The 20,323-nt window shown below is 36.5% G+C and overlaps 1 protein-coding gene across 1 annotated transcript; it reads left to right on the forward strand.

Moving 5' to 3' along the window:
- Positions 1-2,912: 2,912 nt before the first annotated feature.
- Positions 2,913-18,747, forward strand: LOC138317530 (uncharacterized). The gene is made up of 14 exons (XM_069259270.1): positions 2,913-3,253; positions 3,543-3,944; positions 4,877-5,233; positions 5,551-5,952; positions 6,484-6,840; positions 8,155-8,565; positions 8,874-9,227; positions 10,106-10,507; positions 10,946-11,305; positions 11,847-12,239; positions 12,609-12,956; positions 14,818-14,961; positions 15,246-15,309; positions 18,098-18,747. Exons 1-14 carry the CDS (start codon positions 2,986-2,988, stop codon positions 18,201-18,203), a joined length of 4,368 nt encoding a protein of 1,455 aa, XP_069115371.1. The 5' UTR covers positions 2,913-2,985; the 3' UTR covers positions 18,204-18,747.
- The last annotated feature ends 1,576 nt before the right edge of the window (positions 18,748-20,323 follow it).

Genomic DNA, 20,323 nt, shown 5'->3' on the forward strand with positions numbered 1-20,323 from the left:
AAAAACGATCTGTTTCATAACCAAGAACATCTGAATATAGTAGTAATTGCTGCTACAAAGGCTTCACTATCATTAATGTAGTGATTGGTTTGCTCGCTGTCAGTATGAGGATATCGGTTTGCGGACACGGTGACATCAGATAATGCCATATGTAGTCGGCATGATCTATTGTCAACAGAAGAGAACGATAATTCATATATCACAGTCCCCCAAAATCTCGACGGCACTCACAAAACATATGCACAATTTAAGCATTTAACCGTTTTCCTATGGAATCTATGGTCTATGTAGATGCTAGAGAGAGAGCTTTTCAGACAATCATCTCATAATGCGAACCACTTATATGTACAGTATTAAAGCATTTTTGGAGATTCTGCATTAGCATTGTGTAAGTAAGTTAGACCAAGAAAAGTGATTTTGACGGTAATAGATGACGTTCTCATGTCAGCATTATTAACGTCATAATGGTCACGTTTTGGTTGTCAGTCATATCCCCATAGACTTCACTTTGTCTTGGTTTGTGACAAGGGATGGATGTAACTATATACAGAGAAGGTTGTGTATTACTGTCATGGGGGAAGATAAATAATACATTAAGCTTATAGGTTTGAAGTACATCTTATTCATCTCTATCATTATTATACAGCAATCAATATCTAATCCAATCTTAAAATAACAACTGTTTAGTTGACCCAAGGTAAATGGTACTGTTTAAATTACAAGGTCTTGGGTATGTTTTCAGTGGACATTGCAATACGTTCACGTGTACCAGAAGAGATATATGCTGGTGTTGATGACTTGCTTATAAGATGCTCCCAAACGGCTGCAGGAATCGGTCTGTTACGCGACCCTGAAATACGATTGTATCGCAACTCGTCTGTCATAAACGACACCGCTGTTCTGTCACTGACTTTCGACAAAGCAACCAATCAGAGTACGATCACGTGGTTTGACGAAGACTTTGAAGCGAGGGCTGCTGCTTTCGGGGATGTAAGTGACCTCACATCAGCATATTTGAATGTTTCCGTAAACGCTAACAACGTGACCTGTAACGACGGCGGGAATTACAAGTGTGTTTTGAATGGTTATATTGGGAATGGAGTTTTTTCTTACGAAGATGCTGATTTCCTGGATGTTAAAGGTAGGTACTTGTAGTTATAGTCCAAATCTTATTTCGGAAAAGGTACAAGTGGGACAGAGGTGTGATTTAATGAGGACACTTTTATAAGTAGATATGTTCAAAATCTCTTATGATATAATTTGATTATTGTATTATTTCTTCTTTGCTTGTGATTCTTTTTAATTATAGAAGGGTGTTAATTATAATGACTACGTAAAAAATTTGTTTTTCTTACTTACAAAAACAAAGTCATTTGGTTTGTAATAGTTCGTCCGGAACACATGGCGGAAATTATTGTAAAGACCAACACAAATGAGACTACAGATCAAAGAGCATTTCCGGTTGGATCACAGCTGACCTTGACCTGTAACAGCACAATAGGGATTCCACCTCTTGCTCTGTTCTGGTGTGTACGTCGTGAATCCGACGACAAGTTCATTTTGATTGGACAAGAAACCTCCTCTGGCCCTGTGATTTCCGGTTCCTGTCAGAACCGACAAACCAGTGATATAAACTTAAATGTGACGGGGATGGATAGAGACACACTTGTGCAGTGCGAGGTTGGGAACGTATCAATATGTAATTCTGGGATTGTGGGCAGACGGACACGGATCTATGCGGGTAGGCATTGTTTAAACTAATAAGAAATATTTCAATATACTTTTTTTTGATATCAATGGTATGTAACTGTTGCAACGAGTTGTTTTCTTAGTAAGATGTTGGTTGAAATGGTTGGGAATATAGGTAAGGTATCAGTCATTTAAGCATCATATTTCTTTCGTTAGAATTATTTGCAATATCAAGTCTTTTGGATAAGTAGGGAGTAAATGTACATCATAGATCTCACTTACTCTTTCAGTTGACCTGGCTCTTACAACTGACGTCACATCGACAGTATCGAGCGGAGATTCACTGAACATCACGTGTTACCAGTCAGCTTCCGGTCTCGGGATACTTCGTAACACTGGCATAATGTTGTACCGGAACACTTCGGATGCAATCAGTGCAACAGATGATCCAGTTGTCTCCCTTGAATTTAACAGTACAACTAACATATCGACAATCATATGGTATGACGATACAGTAGAAAACAGGGCGACGATTGATGGAGATGTGATGGACCCAGAGTCAGCATACTCATCATTGGTCATCAACAATGTCACGTGTCTAGATGGCGGTTTTTACTGGTTTGAAATGACAGGTGTCACACCAACGGATGACTGGCATACCCGCGGGAACACAACACAGATACATATCGACGGTATGGGTACTTTAAGGGGTTTAGTTTGACAATATGACTATAACAACAGGGTCGCATATGGGAAACAAGACTAGTGATCACTTTCTGAGGGTCTAACAAGGAAACAATGAATTAAGGGTTGTAACTTGAATTTGAAAAAAAAGTTTACAGTTGTAATAATTTGATGCGAATTAAATTTTACTGATCAATGAGTTGAAATATTGTAATTTGCGAATGGTTGAAAAGGTCACGATCATGGTCACTTAAAGATCAAAGTCAAATGTGGTCAGTGTATGGTCATTTATGGTCGAATTGGTCATGCCATTGAAAAATATGTTTAAATTGACAGTTAAGATAGAAAAAAATTGTCAGAATATCAAAAGAATGAGTCAGCTGGTCAACAGAATACACCAAGATATTTGCGGGAAAAGTCTCTGAATTTTAAGCATTCCATTAATATATTTTTGATTGAAAGTATGCGTCCTTAGATCCTATTAGAAACTTCGGGTAAATATTCCTTTAATATCTATCCGCAGTGAAACCAGACGATATGAAAACAATATATGGCGTCGTGGACGGTAGACATGTTACAGGTAGAACGTCCTTATCTGTAGGGACGTCCCTGATGCTCTCATGTAACGCCACAGTGGGTAACCCGCCTGTCGATTTACACTGGTGCGTCCGGAGAGTCAACAACAAAGAATTCATCCGGTACACAGGCTTGAGTATACAACAGGAGGCCACATTTGTGGGTCCGTGTCAGTACACACGAACCAGTGACGTATACATTAATGGGACGTCGGAGGACGGGCACTCCATATTTATGTGTGAAGCAGGAAACGACTGGATATGTGATGGAGGATACATTAACGAAGTCTTCGAATTATTTGCTGGTTGGTTTATAAAATACTTTGTTGTAAGGGTTGAGGAACAGGATAATAACTTTAAAAACGAACACAGCAGTACAGACGCAATTTTATCCAAATATTCCAGCAGTTGAAAATCACTAATTTTAGCAAAGTTTGAAATAATTTTAGACGAGGAGAATAAAATGAAGTAAAATATTCAAGATAATACTTTTCCGAAGAAATATCTTTATTAGTTAGGAGTTGAAATGGTTGCAAAGATAAGTTCGGTATCTGTCATTTTTGTAAATTATGAAAACTAAACATTTTCTTTCAGTTGACCTGGCGCTGACAACTGAAGTCACATCGACAGTCTCGAGCGGAGATACAATGAACATCACGTGTTACCAGTCAGCTTCCGGTCTCGGGATACTTCGTAACATTGGCATAACGTTGTACCGGAACACTTCGGATGCAATCAGTGCAACAGATGAACCAGTTGTCTCCCTTACATTTAACAGTACAACTAACATATCGACAATCTTATGGTATGACGATACAGTAGAAGACAGGGCGACGATTGATGGAGATGTGATGGACCCAGAGTCAGCATACTTATCATTGGTCATCAACAATGTCACGTGTCTAGATGGCGGTTTTTACCGGTTTGAAATGACAGGTGTCACACCAACGGATGACTGGCATACCCGCGGGAACACAACACAGATACATATCGACGGTATGGGTACTTCAAGGGGTTTAGTTTGACAATATAATTTTAACAATCGTGTTATTAGGGTTCTGTATAGGAATTTAAAAAAAACTAGTGTTTACATTCTGAGGGTTTTCTGAGGCAAGGCTTGAAACTTGATCTTGAAAGAGTTTTTCCGTCCAAGAATAACGTTGTAATGGTTATGTTTTACTGATTCATTTTATATAAAATTCAAGTTTACTTATTAATAGGTAGAAATATTCTGATTTGTTTATTGTCGAAAAGGTCAAATGTGATTAACATCACGGCAACGGCAATGTCCAATAGACCATAAAATGAAACAATTCGCTTTCAATGTAATTTCAAATGGAACAACGCTCGTCAGAATATCAAAAAGTTTGTCATTGGGTCTACATTAGAAGATAAAAGTAGTTGAAGCAAACGTAAAACTCCATAAAATATTGAGTAAACTTTTTTATTCCTGCTGCAAAGTATGTGTTAAAGAAAACAATTAGAAATTAAGTGTGAAATATTCAGTGTCTCGCAAGAAAAGTTAAATTCCTGACGCTAAGCTTGAAACTTGATCTTGAGAGAGGGTTTCAGTCCAAGGATAAAGTTGTAATGATTATGTTATACTGATTATATAACAAGTCAAGTTTACTTATCAAAAAAGTAGAAATATTGTGGTTTGTTTATTGTCAAAAAGGTCAAATGTGGTTAACATCACGTCACCGGTAATGTCGAATAGACAATAAAATTAACAAATATGTTTTCATTGTCATTTCAAATGGAACAATGCTCTTCGGAGTATCAAAAGGTTTGTCATTGGGTCAACCGAAAGAGAGTTTTGAAGCAAACGTCAAAGTCAATGAAAACTTTTTCATTCTTGCTGTAAAGTATGCGTTATAAAAATCTTTAAAACATTTAGTGTGAAATATCCCTTTAATATCTATCCGCAGTGAAACCAGACGATATGGATTCAATACATGGCGTCGTGGACGGTAGACATGTTACAGGTAGAACGTCCTTATCTGTAGGGACGTCCCTGATGCTCTCGTGTAACGCCACAGTTGGTAATCCGCCTGTCGATTTACACTGGTGCGTCCGGAGAGTCAACAACAAAGAATTCATCCGGTACACAGGCTGTAGTATACAACAGGAGGCCACATTTGTGGGTCCGTGTCAGTACACACGAACCAGTGACGTATACATCAATGTGACGTCAGAGGACGCGCACACCATATTTATGTGTGAAGCAGGAAACGACTGGACATGTGATGGAGGATACATTAACGAAGTCTTCGAATTATTTGCTGGTTGGTTTTTAAAATACTTTATTGAAAGGGTCGTTGAACAGGAATATAACTTAAAAATTAGATACAGCAGTGCAGACTCACATTTCATTCAAATATCTTGACAATTAAAATTTAGTAATTTTAGTAAAGTATGAAATAACTTTAGTTGACGAGAATAAATTAAAGTATAAAATTCAAAATAATTCTTTTTCATAGAGATGTGTTTGTTATTTAGGACTTAAAATGGTTGCAAAAGTAGGTTTGGTATCGGGCATTAAGCCATAGATAAATAGTTCAAACAGAAAATATATATAATAAAATTAAACATTTTCTTTCAGTTGACCTGGCTCTGACAACTGACGTCACATCGACAGTCTCTAGCGGAGAAACAATTAACATTACGTGTTACCAGTCTGCTTCCGGTCTCGGGAAACTTAGTAACATTGGCATAACGTTGTACCGGAACACTTCGGATGCAATCAGTGCAACAAATGAACCAGTTTTCTCCCTTACATTTAACAGTACAACTAACATATCGACAATCTTATGGTATGACGATACAGTAGAAGGCAGGGCGACGATTGATGGAGATGTGATGGACCCAGAGTCAGCATACTTATCATTGGTCATCAACAATGCCACGTGTCTAGATGGCGGTTTTTACTGGTTTGAAATGACAGGTGTCACACCAACGGATGACTGGCATACCCGCGGGAACACAACACAGATACATATCGACGGTATGGGCACTTCAGTGGAAAGAGTTGGGTTTGAAAATATAATCATAATCGTGTTATTAGGGCGCTATAAAGGAAATTAATGGCTTATAATGTTTACTTTCTGAGGGTGTAACCACAGAATTTAAATTATTGACGTAAGACTTGGAACACGACCTCGATAGTTTACATGGTCTCCAATATTATAGTTGTAATGATTATGTTATACTTATTATATAAAAATTCATGTTCACGTACCAAAATGTAGAAATTGTTTTATTTGTTTATTGTCGAAAAGGTCAAATGTGGCTAACATCACGTCAACGGTTATGTCGAATAGACAATGAAATTAATAAATATGTTTACATTGTCATTTTAAATGGAACAATGCTCTTCAGAGTATCAACAAGTTTGTCATTGGGTCAACCGAAAGATATATATTTGAAGCAAACGTCAAAGTCCATGAAATATTGAGTAAACTTTTTCATTCTTGCTGTAAAGTATGCGTTATAGAAAAGATTCAGTGTGAAATATTCCTTTTATATCTATCCGCAGTGAAACCAGGCGATATGGAACTAATACATGGCGTCATGGACGGTAGACATGTTACAGGTAGAACGTCGTTATCTGTAGGGACGTCCCTGATGCTCTCATGTAACGCCACAGTTGGTAACCCGCCTGTCGATTTACACTGGTGCGTCCGGAGAGTCAACAACACAGAATTCATCCGGTACACAGGCTGGAGTATACAACAGGAGGCCACATTTGTGGGTCCGTGTCAGTACACACGAACCAGTGACGTATACATCAATGTGACGTCAGAGGACGCGCACACCATATTTATGTGTGAAGCAGGAAACGACTGGATATGTGATGGAGGATACATTAACGAAGTCTTCGAATTATTAGCTGGTTGGTTTGTACATATCTGTATTGTTACAGTTGTACAAGATTTAACGCAGTGGTAGAACTTTGGATTTAATTGATAGGTTTGATTTCGGCAACATATTCAAAGTGTTGTCTTCACCTAATACGTTCTATGTATGGTTTGTGTCATTTTGGCCCACAAAGTCCGTGAAATTTTCAAAACTGTAATTAAGTGATGGAATTGTTGAATTCCTAAACTCGACTTCATCTTTTAAAGGTATAATGGTTGTGCATAGTTGGAGCTGCAGTTACTTCAGTAGCCGTTCTAAATATACATAACTTTTGAAAAGCAATTGTGGCCAGTTAATTTTTACAAAGTTTCTAATGTAAAAATCATACCTATCAGAGCTAACTATATAAAGTTGAAAAGAAAAGTGACAACATTTAAAATCTCGCTTAATATATGCATATTTCGTATGGTTATCATAACTAAAACGGTAAAATTAGAAAACTTCTGGTATATGTGGTCTGATATAAAGAATAGGGATATTCTACTCGAGGTCACAAAATGTTGTAAAAATTTTGTAATCTCGAGGGTAGAGTATATCCCAATTCTTCATATCCACCTATGAAAGAGTATATTGCTATCATATCTCGACGTTTTATTGCAATTTTACAACTATAATAACCTGCCATTTTGAAATAGTTCGAAAAAAAACCGCGACTTCAATTCAATTTTCCATACGTGAAAAACGCAAGTACCGTTGATTACATCTATTATAAGAAAACCAGTATAGTTTCTGAAAAAAAAAATGTTACAGAGAAAATAGTATTATTGACAACGTATGTGACATCACGAGGCTGTATTACATGTGTAGTCATACAATTCTACCACAGGCGACAAGTGTGCTTTGCACTAGACCAGCCAGTATTACAACCATAGGCATGAGAGAATGAATTATCTAATACAACTTGGATTCTTTATTACTGATAAAAAAACCCGATGGATTTGGGGGTCAAAACGGGAAAAACCATACGTAGTCTTTTAGATATTTTTTTTCTATTTTTTTTGTTATTACGAGAATATAGTATTTTATCAAATACCCAACTACATCACGGATGTGCTGGATGTGCTGAGTTTTTCATGTAGACACAGTTTAAATGGGGCCAAATAGATAAATAAAAAAATCCTTCAGATATTTGCCTTCTAGAAAGCGTGGTGATTTAAATAAGGCATTTAAAATATTGGCGATGTATTGGAAAGTTCAAAACATAAAAATTTATTCAAATGTACTTGCGTAAAAGTGATATACGTATTGTGTGATTAACACTAAATATTTTGTTTGTTTTAAACCTTAGTATCTGCAGATCTAACAATGGATGCCACCACTTATGTAACCAGTGGTCAAGACAGTCTAAGTATCGTATGCATGCTGTCTGGAGAAATACTAGGTGATATTCAGGATCTCATATTTATCTTGTCAAGAGCCCCAATCTCTGGAAACATTACAGCGCTACAAATGATAGTGTCTGTGACATACAACAGCTCAACCAATCAGAGCGACATCACGTGGTTTGATTTATCCACACAGCATCGAGCATCTGTACATGGGTCTGTTGTTGACATGGTAACTGCATACATTAACCTTACCATCGACAAAGCGGAAGTGACGTGTTCTGACTCCGGGTTATACTCATGTGAATTAGTGGGTGTGTCACCAACATACGAAAGGTTTATGTGGCGGGAAGAGGCTAGAGTGGAGGTTTACGGTATGTCGTTTGTAAATGAAACGTGCATATTATAGAATTGATTGTCAGAGGACACTTAACCGAGAGTTATCAAAACTTCCCTTTCCCTACTTCGCAAAGCTGAATATAAAGAAGGCGGAATACTGATTTGCATGTTATTACCATAATTTGACCATATGAAATGTGTGGATAAATGGGATAGCAATTTTAAATATACAATATTACTGCAATTGCCGCTATAAATAAATATAGCACATGCAATTACTAGATTATCACATCACATTCAGTTAAGCTGTTGATATGTCTGGTTATCTTTTGTATTCTTACAGTGAAACCAGTCTCGATCTCTGATGTAATCGCCCAGACAGATAATGGACTATACTCCAAGGAGGGTGTCTTTTCGGTGGGGACTGGTGCCACACTCTTTTGTAACAGTACGGTTGGAGACCCACCCCTGGGACTGCATTGGTGTGTTAGAAAAGAGGGGCAGTTTCCGGTAGTGTACGAAGGTTTCAGCAATGACACGGGACCTAATCCAATAGGAGAGTGTCAATTCACCCGCTCAAGCTCACTGTTGTACACCATCAAGTCCGAGGATACCCAAACGGATTTCATTTGTGTCGTCGGATCAAATGGAACTTGTGGTCTCGGTCATCTTAGCTCAGCTTTCACACTGTATGCAGGTGAGCTTGTTTGACTGTCATAGTTTGGATTAATAAAAAGAGGGGCGGATACACAGTGTTTGTTGTTTTTGTTTACAGCTAAGGTAATATGGTCGTACAAAATGATTGCGACCAAACTTGTGAGTTTGTACAGATGTTGTCATAATACCTGTCTAGTAAAAAGAATTCCTTTCAGTCCAGATAATTAAGTTGCTTATCGGAGTGTAATAAATTTTTATGATATGGGTCATGCCATTTTTAATCTAACCTTGTGAAAAGGGCAAATAGTAGTCTACACGAAGAAGTTTTGAACATAAAATTACACCACTAACCACTAGAAATCACAAATGTTAATACGAGATAAATCTTCAAAGAAACGCGATGAAATGATATCAGCATTTAATGGATGGTGATGTTATGAAACTAGTTACAAATAATTATTGAAAAATTGATTATTTAAATGGAGTAAACAATTTGTTTTTGCTTTTGAATTGATGTATATTGTTTGCATTTTATTGTCGCTAGACCTTGCCAAATCATTTAAAACGATACATATATCATACTACAAAACTTGATTGTCACGATATCTTCTCGAGCAAATCATAAAACACTTTGTCGGTTGAAGGCAAAGTACTTTGAATTATCTCATTAACTAATATCCATAAGGTTAATTTGTATTTGCAATCATGACCAAAAAATAAATTCCAACTAGCCATTGCCATTAGTAGGTGATGATCTGAACTTAATTAGGCATTCGTACATGTCATTTTTATGACGTCACAGTAATTTAGCATATTGGACGACAATATAACAAATGGAAATGGTTTTTCTGACGAGTGTATGCAGCAATTTGTACAAATAAAACAAACTTTTAAAAGTTAATTTTGTTTACTTTTTAGCTGTTATCAGTGTTAATGCCGAATCCACACCATTAGCCACAAGCGGATTGGATAATATTACCGTCACGTGTTCTGTTAGCGGTCTGCGTCTACTTTACGACTGGATGTTCAGTATATACCATAATACATCCCGAGATACAGAGGAGGAAATAATAATTATTTCGTTACTACATGCTGGCAAAACCAATAGCACCGATGTCATCTGGAGGGAACCGGAACTGCAAACAAGGGCAGATTACTCTATTGTTCTCACAGATATTGATACCATGAAGTTAGAATTATCTTTTCAAGGTGAATTCGTTACGTGCATAGACAGTGGATTATACCGATGTGAAATATCTGGAAATACGTCATCAGGCGGTACTGAAAAGCAAGACAATACTACCTCGGTGACTGTTATTGGTAAGACCTAGCGTATTATCAGCTGTCTTCGTTAGCTCTTTTGTTTGTTTGTTTGATTAATGAACGTCCTATTAACAGTCAGCTAAGGACTGGACAGAACCTACCTCACAAGGATGAGCGCTCAACAGGCGGTATTTTAGGGAGACGTTAGGAAAAAAGTCAGTCAGGAAATAGAGAAAAAATAAGATCCTAATAGTCGCGTTTTAGGATAATTCAATAGGGCAGCAGGTATAATTATAACGCCCTACCTGCAGGACCACTTCGTTAGCTCTGAAGTTCAATAAGAGTATATAATTCAAGCGTGTAGATATTGCACGGTTCTATTATCTTTCACATTTTATTATACATTGTACAACTTGAATATCAAAATACTATATATTTAAATGCATGTAAAACTCGTCCATTAAGTGACTTATGACCTTTTCCATATCATTTTAGTTCTTCCTGACAAGATAGAGGAGGTGAATGGTAAGGGTGATGCTATTCAAGCCAATAGTGGCGGAATATTCACAGTAAATTCAAGCCTCGTTTTGACGTGTAACAGTTCCCTTGGAAATCCCCCAATGAACATGCACTGGTGTACGAAAATGTATAATGAAAGCCATTGGATACCGTATCCAAACACATCACACATCAACCAGACTTACTCTCTATCCGATTCCTGTAACTATTGGAGTATCAGCACACTGACATCCGAGGTTAAGGACACCGACATCTCAACCCTATACCGCTGTGAAGTGGGGGACAATTCGACATGTGGACAGAGCGTTCTCAATTCAACATTCTCTGTATACGGCGGTAAATATTCATCTTCAACAAGGGTAATCCCTTACTATTTCTACAATTAGGAAATAAAATCATTGATAGTCTCATTGTGATAGAAATGATTTGATACCCCATCAAACTGTCAAAGTCTCCGAGAAAACAATCTCACTGGGGATAACATACTATTGGCATTTGCTACTTGGGAAAACCAGTCTTTTTACTCTTTTTACAAAATGCTTAGACAGAAGCTTTCAGACAGAAGCTACTGCGCTTTATGCATACCGTTTTTAACATTCTTGACATCTATATTGGCCATATATGATATAAAATGTTGAATGTTAAAACGATACTTCAAAAAAGTAATCTAAAACTTCGAAAATATATGTAATGTAACTTTCTACCTTTTTCATAATGATGATTTTGTTCATTTGACTGTCAAACAATCTACAAACAAATTATATTAATTATATAACTTCCTCTTAATTGAATATTTGACAATAGGTGAAATAGGGATAAATATTACTTTCTTGTGCTTGTTATGCAATACTAAATGTAATAGAATGTTTTACTACAGTTGATGTAGATATGGTCATACAAGGGACGAAGTCTGTGATTGGTGGAATTGACGACCTTCAGATCACGTGCTCACAAAACGCGACAGGCATTGGTCTAATTGAAAACACGTCAATGGTTATATACCACCAACCGCAGGGATCTCAGTGGTACCTACTTGTAACCTTAACAAATAATATAAGTTCCGGAAATGATGTCATCACCTGGCATAACACTGGAGTGGATGAACTGTGGTCAGCTAACGGAAGTCTTGCACCATTAGTCACCTCATACCTGCAGTTGACACTCAAACATGCCAATTGTAGGAATGGCGGGGCTTATGAGTGTGTCTTACAGGGACAAGTAGGGGTCTATGGTTTCACGAAGAAAGATAGGCTAGATGTGGAGGTACAAGGTATGTAGTATCTTGATTCTGAAAATAATATTTTAGAAAGCCATGTGTGAATGTACCAGAGAGGAATTGAAATGAAAGGTACAATTTTCTTTTACGGCATTGTGTTTCTAAACCAATTGTTATTACTTTCATATTCCTTCACAATCATCGTTTTATGCGCGTATTTCAGATAATGCGGCTATAAATATATATGCACTTTCTAAGATATTGTACAAAATACTCTACTTTAAGCTGTAAGTTCCTCAAATGATTTGCCTTAAAAGGTTCAAATGATTATGTAAAATTATAATTACAATTGCATCAGTAGAACGGTCCAAGAGGCGATTCATTCGAGGAATATATACTAACCTTTCCCTTAATCTTTGTCAGCGTTGCCTGATAGAATAGAGCCGATTGAAGGGCAGTTAGATGAATTCGTATTGGCCGTTGAAGGAAGGTTTCCCGTCAGTCGGACTGTATCAATCACATGTAACAGCACAGTAGGGAACCCTCCTTTAAACCTTTTCTGGAGATTCAAGCGTGTTAATGACACAGATTACACGTTCATAAACGGAAGTGACCTCTTAGAGCTGGCTGGCACCGGTTCCTGTCAGCTTAGACGTATTAGTCAACTCCTTTGGACAGTCACCTCAGCCGATGAGAAGACGGTGTTCAACTGTATCGTCGGACCGACACCAAACAGCGCGTATCTTAATGCAACATTTACCATTATTGCAAGTAAGGAACAATTAAATATTACAAATATATATTGTATATTATATCAAATGTCAACTCATATGATTTGCGGGAGCTTGAAAAATTATCAGTATAATATGACCGGTTGGTGTATACTTGTTCTGTGTCTGGCGGCATGCATCAGTGAGATAGCTTTATACAAAAAACAACAGTTCCACTATTATAAAGAAGCACAACACGAACGTCTTGCAGTCTTCAAAACCCACATGTACTCACACACGCTACACACACGGGAGACCGTCCTTAAAATGACCCTGACTGTTAATACGTTAATTTAATCGACGTTACCACGGTTTGCCATTTTGTCATTGTCAGAATCTTGACTTTGTTCATGGATCATAGCTAGATACATTACACCATTTTCTTTGTGTTTCACCATATATCAATCGCAACTCAAATTAAGTTTTTATGCTGTAATAATTCTTGTTATTTCATGAACACATCTGATGGTGGTTAGACGCACCTGAATAGCTCTCAGTGATTGTTTTTACACATCATAAAAGACAACTGTATGTAAAGTGTCGGAAATCAAAACACACACTTTTAGTTTAAAGATACTCCATCGCCGACAGAGCATAAAATATACTCATCATTTGAACAACATTTGGTGTTTATTCGTGTGTATACATATTTCTAATTAACACAAGAAATGATATAAAATAAATTATTTTGCTTTTGGCGCATGCGCAATCAGTACTTCATTCAATATAGGACATTGTCCCACGGAAGTTTTTTAGATGCAATTGATTATTTTAAATATTTTAATCTTGAAGTAAAATTAGAAGCTCAAACTTTTCAGTGGTGATAATGGTGTAAAGAAAAATATCGTCTGCTCCCTTAATCGTCTGCTCCTGTTTTTGAGCAAAAAATACCATTTGTCGGCGATGGAGCATCTTCAATGTTTAAAAGGATTCTTGCAATGGAAAGATTTTATGCAGGGAATGGTTTTGTTTAAGATGCCTCTCTATATTAATAATGGGAATCAAACGGACGTGATGCAAGTTTTTATTTGGTGTATTGGATAAATAAAGCATTTCCCATTGTAATATGAAAAACAAAACAAAAATGACTTCACAAAACCTTAAAACATCGATGCGCATTGCACACTTAGTTTATGTCTTCTGTTTACCAGGAGACAGTACCTTACAAAGGAGGAACATGATTTTTTTTTTAGTTTTATTTTTTCATTTGATGTCTTTTGCATATAATTGAAAATAAATTACATTGTTAAATTGTACTAGTAATTCCTATTGCCTTTTGTTGTTTTTATCTGGATTGTGTATCTGCAATAATATGAACGACTGTTATAAAAAAAGTATTCAACTGAGCTCGGGCTTAGATTTTGGGAAAAAAATATAAAATATGCCATCATATATTTTATAAATTTAATTATATAAGTCTCGAATTAACAGTTGTGGTGATGACAGTATGATTTGTGTAAAACACATAATTAAGTAAAGACAGATAATCAAAGAAACAGTCCTAAATTCTTCAATATGCTATATTGTACATGACTGTCCAGCGAATCATAGTTACAGTGTGTTATGAATGCGGTTGGTTCATTAAGAATAATTCGACTTTTGTAATGAATTGACCTAAAAGACCTATTTCTTAATCTGACTTCACTTGATATATTTATACCTGTTTTGGAGTACTTCTCTTGTGTTGTGGGGCCTTGAGTGAAAAAAATAATTTGGACTAAAGCCTATTTCAACAAATGAAAAAAGACAAACATACAGAATGGCTTACCTCAACAATGCTACTATCTACTATAGGCTGAACAAGATGGATGTTTTTGCGTTGTACGTCATACTGACGTCACCGATGTTTGTGTTTTTTGTAGTACCCTGTAACGGAGATTGCTCTAAACCGGAACCCTCCACACCGTCAGATGGTGTGACGTCAGCGGTAATTGTGGCGTCCGTAGTGGCGCCATTGCTCCTTTTACTGCTTCTGATAGGCCTATTTGGATTCTGGAAGTTCCCAGGTATAAACTTATATAGAGTTATATACCTTCAAAAATATCTACAATGACAATAATATATCGAAATCCAATAATTTGATAATAAGAATTTGTTTTTTTTCCTATTAATTTTAAATAAAATAAACGAGACCGTGTCATCAAGGTTATAAAACCTGAGGAATGTTATAAAAATAAACTAACATAGCAGCATATTAGTTTATACTGCAAGCAAATTTCAAAACATGTTTATATCAATGAAATATTTGAAATTATGATACATGTGTTTTTCATTTGGTTCAAATTTTTAGGTTTCCGGACTTTACTTTTTAAACGAAAGTATTTTGGACCAAAGGTGAAACCACAAGATTTTGGGTAAGGACATGTTATTTTTAAATATAAGGAGAAACTCTTTCAATACTGTGAAGCTTTGTTTGTTTGTTTGTTTGATTTGTTAACGTCCTATTAACAGCTATGGTCATGTAAGGACGGCCTCCCATGTATGCGGTGTGTTGCGTGTATGTTGTGCGAGGTGAGTGTACTGGGAGACTGCGGTATGTTCGTGTTGTGTCTTCTTGTATAGTGGAACTGTTGCCCTTTTTATAGTGCTATATCACTGAAGCATGCCGCCGAAGACACCAAGCAACACACCCCACCCGGTCACATTATACTGACAACGGGCGAACCAGTCGTCCCACTCGCTGTGAAGCAGATATGCTGTTAGAATTGTACCTCCTGCACCAATTGCATGATCATAAAAGGCAATTAAATCCGGGGATATTATCTTTACTCTTCCTCTTAAGTTATTATCTTTTTCTTAATGTCTCCCTTGACAATGCATTTATTTTTTGGCCTCAGTCGACCTTCGCCCTTGTGAGGAAGGTTTTGGTTTATAAAACCTGCCCCTTTAGAAATGGTAGTTTCTGCCACTGCTTAAAGATGCTCCACCGCTGACAAATGGTATTTTTTCACTATCAAAAACAGGAGCAGACGATTTAGTATTTTTCTTCAGTTACAAAAGTTACTTACTTTGCACCATTACCACCGTTGAAAAGTTTGAGCTTCTAATTTTACTTCAAGTTGAAAATATGAAAAATAATTAATTGCATCCCGAAAAAATTCCGTGACACTATATCCTTTATGGAATGATGTACTTATTGCGCATGCACCAAAGGGGAATAAATATGTTTTTGTGTTAATGATATATATAACACAGCCTTCCAAAACATACATATAACACAGCCTCCCAAAACATACATATAACACAGCCTCCCAAAACATACATATAACACAGCCTCCCAAAACATACATATAACACAGCCTCCCAAAACATACATATAACACAGCCTCCCAAAACATACATATAACACAGCCTCCAAAACATACATATAACACAGCCTCCCAAAACATACATATAACACAGCCTCCCAAAACATACATATAACACAGCCTCCCAAAACATACATATAACACAGCCTCCCAAAACATACATATAACACAGCCTCCCAAAACATACATATAACACAGCCTCCCAAAACATACATATAACACAGCCTCCCAAAACATACATATAACACAGCCTCCCAAAACATACATATAACACAGCCTCCCAAAACATACATATAACACAGCCTCCCAAAACATACATATAACACAGCCTCCCAAAACATACAATATATAAAACACAGCCTCAAAAACATATATACACAGCCTCCCAAACACATACATATAACACAGCCTCCCAAACAACATACAACATATACATACACAGCCTCCCAAAATATTCATATAACACAGCCTCCCAAAACATACATATAACACAGCCTCCAACCCAAAACAAGCTCAACATACATTAAATAGCCTCCAAAACATACATATAACACAGCCTCCCAAAACATTCATATAACACACAGCCTCCAAAACATTCATATAACACAGCCTCACAAAACATATAACACACAGCCTCCCAAAACATACATATAACACAGCCCCAAAACATATATAACACACAGCCTCCCAAAACATAATATAACACAGCCTCCCAAACATAATATAACACAGCCCCAAACATAATAAACACAGCCTCCAAAACATACATATAACACAGCTTCCAAAAACATGTACATATAACACAGCCTCCCAAAACATTCATATAAACACAGCTTCCAAAACATTCATATAACACAGCCTCCCAAAATATTCATTTAACACAGCCTCCAGAATATACATATAACATAACCTCCCAAAACATTCATATATCTTAGAATCCCAAAACATACATATAACAAAAGAACACATTACATACATATCACACAACAACACATTGCATACATATCACACAACAACATATTGCATACATATAACACAACAACACATTACATACATATCACACAACAACACATTGCATACATATCACACAACAACACATTGCATACATATCACACAACAACATATTGCATACATATCACATAACAACACATTATGTACATATCACACAACAACGTATTACATACAGGGGAGAATTGACCCTGATTGTTAATAGAAGGTTAATCCTAATCAACCAATCAAAGCAATGCATTTGAAACACAAACATAAGCTGATGCTACAAATCCCGCTAAATCATCTTATTTCGAGTTACAACTGTTTTATTCTTTATTTTGTAAAATTGGCTGGGTTATATAACCATGGTTGTATTGTATGAAACACAAAAGAAACTGTGCTAGATAAACGTTGTTCTTCTAAAACTTTATTCCCTCAACGATTAAAACCACGTCTTAAAATAATTTCGCGGTGTTGTGTTCAAACATTATAATGTCCTGTCTGTTTGAACACTGTCTGGTCACGGCTGTATCATTGTAACGTTTTAATATCTTAAAGTACCGTGATCGCAATCACTGTCATAAGATGCAACAGCGATCGAATTAGTGCTTCTGAAGTTTTTTTTTTGTATGACAAATATATTTCGAAGTTGTAAGATCCTGACACAAAATTGTTGAATGTGTATTCCTAGACATGAAGACTTGACATAAACGATAAGAAACCACGTTGGCCATTATTTTTGAACTATTAGAATGCCCCACAGCGATAGTTTGTTGAACTAAGTATACATGTATTTACATTTACTGCAAAGAAAACTGCATCATTTTCGACTTCTATATTTTAGGAGGGATACCGCCTTGGACTTGAATGGCGTCGGTACATCTGCACCTCCTACAGGTACATCTGCGCCCCCTACCGGTACGTCGCTGGTAAATGGATCTGTCAAATAGGAGGGAAGTAAATATATCAGCGCACGGTGATTGGTTTGCTATGAATAACCCGCCGTTACCGTGCAATGGAGAGACAAACAAATCGAATATGTCTGATATTCCCATTAGTATGTCACACGGCCAAAGAAGCTTTTCTATATAAAGAGACATTCTTAATGAGTCATTTTTAATTGCTATTATTTCTGAATAACGGACATGATTTTTAATTGCTATTATTTCTGAATAACGACCATGGTTTTGTAAGGTTTGGTAGACAGCGTTTTGCGTCTAAACATATTGTACGTTGGTGTCATGACTAAAGCAAACCATACAGTACTGTAAACCAACTTCGCGATCCGAATAAATTTGCGAAAGTTTTTCTCCGCGAGCTAACATCAAAATCATTGGTACTGATTTTTTTTCAATCCGTGAATGTTAATCTTCGCGAACATGTTTTGAAATGAAATTAAGAAGCCTCGAAAGAAATTGGTTTACAGTAATTTTAAGCAAAATCTGAAATATGTATCGTAAATCATGTTGTTGTATGTAAAATGTGTACAGTGTTGGTTGGTTTTTATGTATTGTGATTATAACGCAAATACCGAATATTTAATTTGACGACATTTTATTGGCATGGCTTTATTTCATATTCCCTATGCATTTATATAGTAAAAAAGTATGGTTTTCCCTCAAGATATGTTGAATGCTTACGTCATATATGTTTAATATTCCGTAATGCTCGGTTAGTACTTTTGCTGTTATTCGGCAGCTAATATAACTCGGCATATTCCGTACCCACATAAATGATGCCAAAATCAACCGAGGTTTGCCATACAGGCCAAAATCAACCGAGGTTTGCCATACAGGGACTATTTCCAGAAGCATAAACAATTCACGATACGTTTTCCGCGAATTTTTTTGAAACAGTATCCTCATTTTACATAATATATAGTTCGGGAATCCTTTGTTAAATTAATACCAGAGCTACATTCGTTACATTAGTTTTATTTATCCCATACTTGACAGGGTTTTTCTCCAATATTTGATAGGGGTATCCCGCATTTGCTAGGGAAGCCTCGGGTTCGCCAGCCAATATATTTCACTCGGGATGAGATATCGCTGTCCACCCATGAAGGATTCCGTTAGTTTTACGACATGCGTTAGTTCTAATACAAGTCGAGTAATTAACGCAATGAAAGTTTTATTGATAGTAATCCAACAAATTTGTTATACGTATATAATATTTTACTGTGGTATATAGAGGATCTGACAATGTCCTATTTGCCATTATGATATGATGCCATTTGGAATGTTTGAGCCAATCAGATTCCAGGACTTTGTAGATAAATATCGAGTTTACAATAAATACTGGAGAACTTGAATAAATGTATTTCTGAAATAATTTCGTACTCAAGACAAAGGAAGGATATCACTTTGGGCCGTTTTACGTCCACTCAGTGATAAGCAAAATATTTTGCATGAAGATACATTAGGGTCAGCTATATATTGTATGCTATTCAGAATTATCCTATTTTTTCTGCGATCATGATAATTTCAGAGGTCAAAGGTCAAAGGTAATACCCCTTCTTTAGACAATAAACACTTAAATGTAAGACACTAGTTTGTATAGGTCATTAGAAAACTGATGTTGATAGCCGATATTTAATGGCTTCACCCAAGTAATAGGAAATGCCACAAGTGTATTACCTAAGATAAGGCAAATAAAACATAACTAATAAAGCCTATTACAGTGGAACCTCCCGAAACCGATCATGGTGGGTGCACATAATTTCGGCCGGTTTTGAGAAGGTTCGGTTTTGGGAAGTTCCACTGTAATTACTCTTATTCATTATTATAATTATTGTGGCGTAAATGGTCACGGCTCTATTTTTACAAAGATTAAAACCGGGCTACCGACAAATATTATGGCGAGCCTTAAATGAAGCAAATATGTTCAAGGACACACATTCAAAAGGGGTCAAAGTTCACAAGTTCAAGAGGGCACAAGTTCAAGGTCACAAGTTCACGAGGGCACAAAATTATCTAACCCTGGATACTCAGAGTGTCCGCGGTCAAAGTTCAGGAGTTGATATTCTAAAATATTCTAAGAGGAAGTTCAAGGAAGCGCATGCGCTGTACTT

This window comes from Argopecten irradians, chromosome 3, assembly GCF_041381155.1.
Source record: "Argopecten irradians isolate NY chromosome 3, Ai_NY, whole genome shotgun sequence".
Lineage (NCBI taxonomy): Eukaryota > Metazoa > Mollusca > Bivalvia > Pectinida > Pectinidae > Argopecten > Argopecten irradians.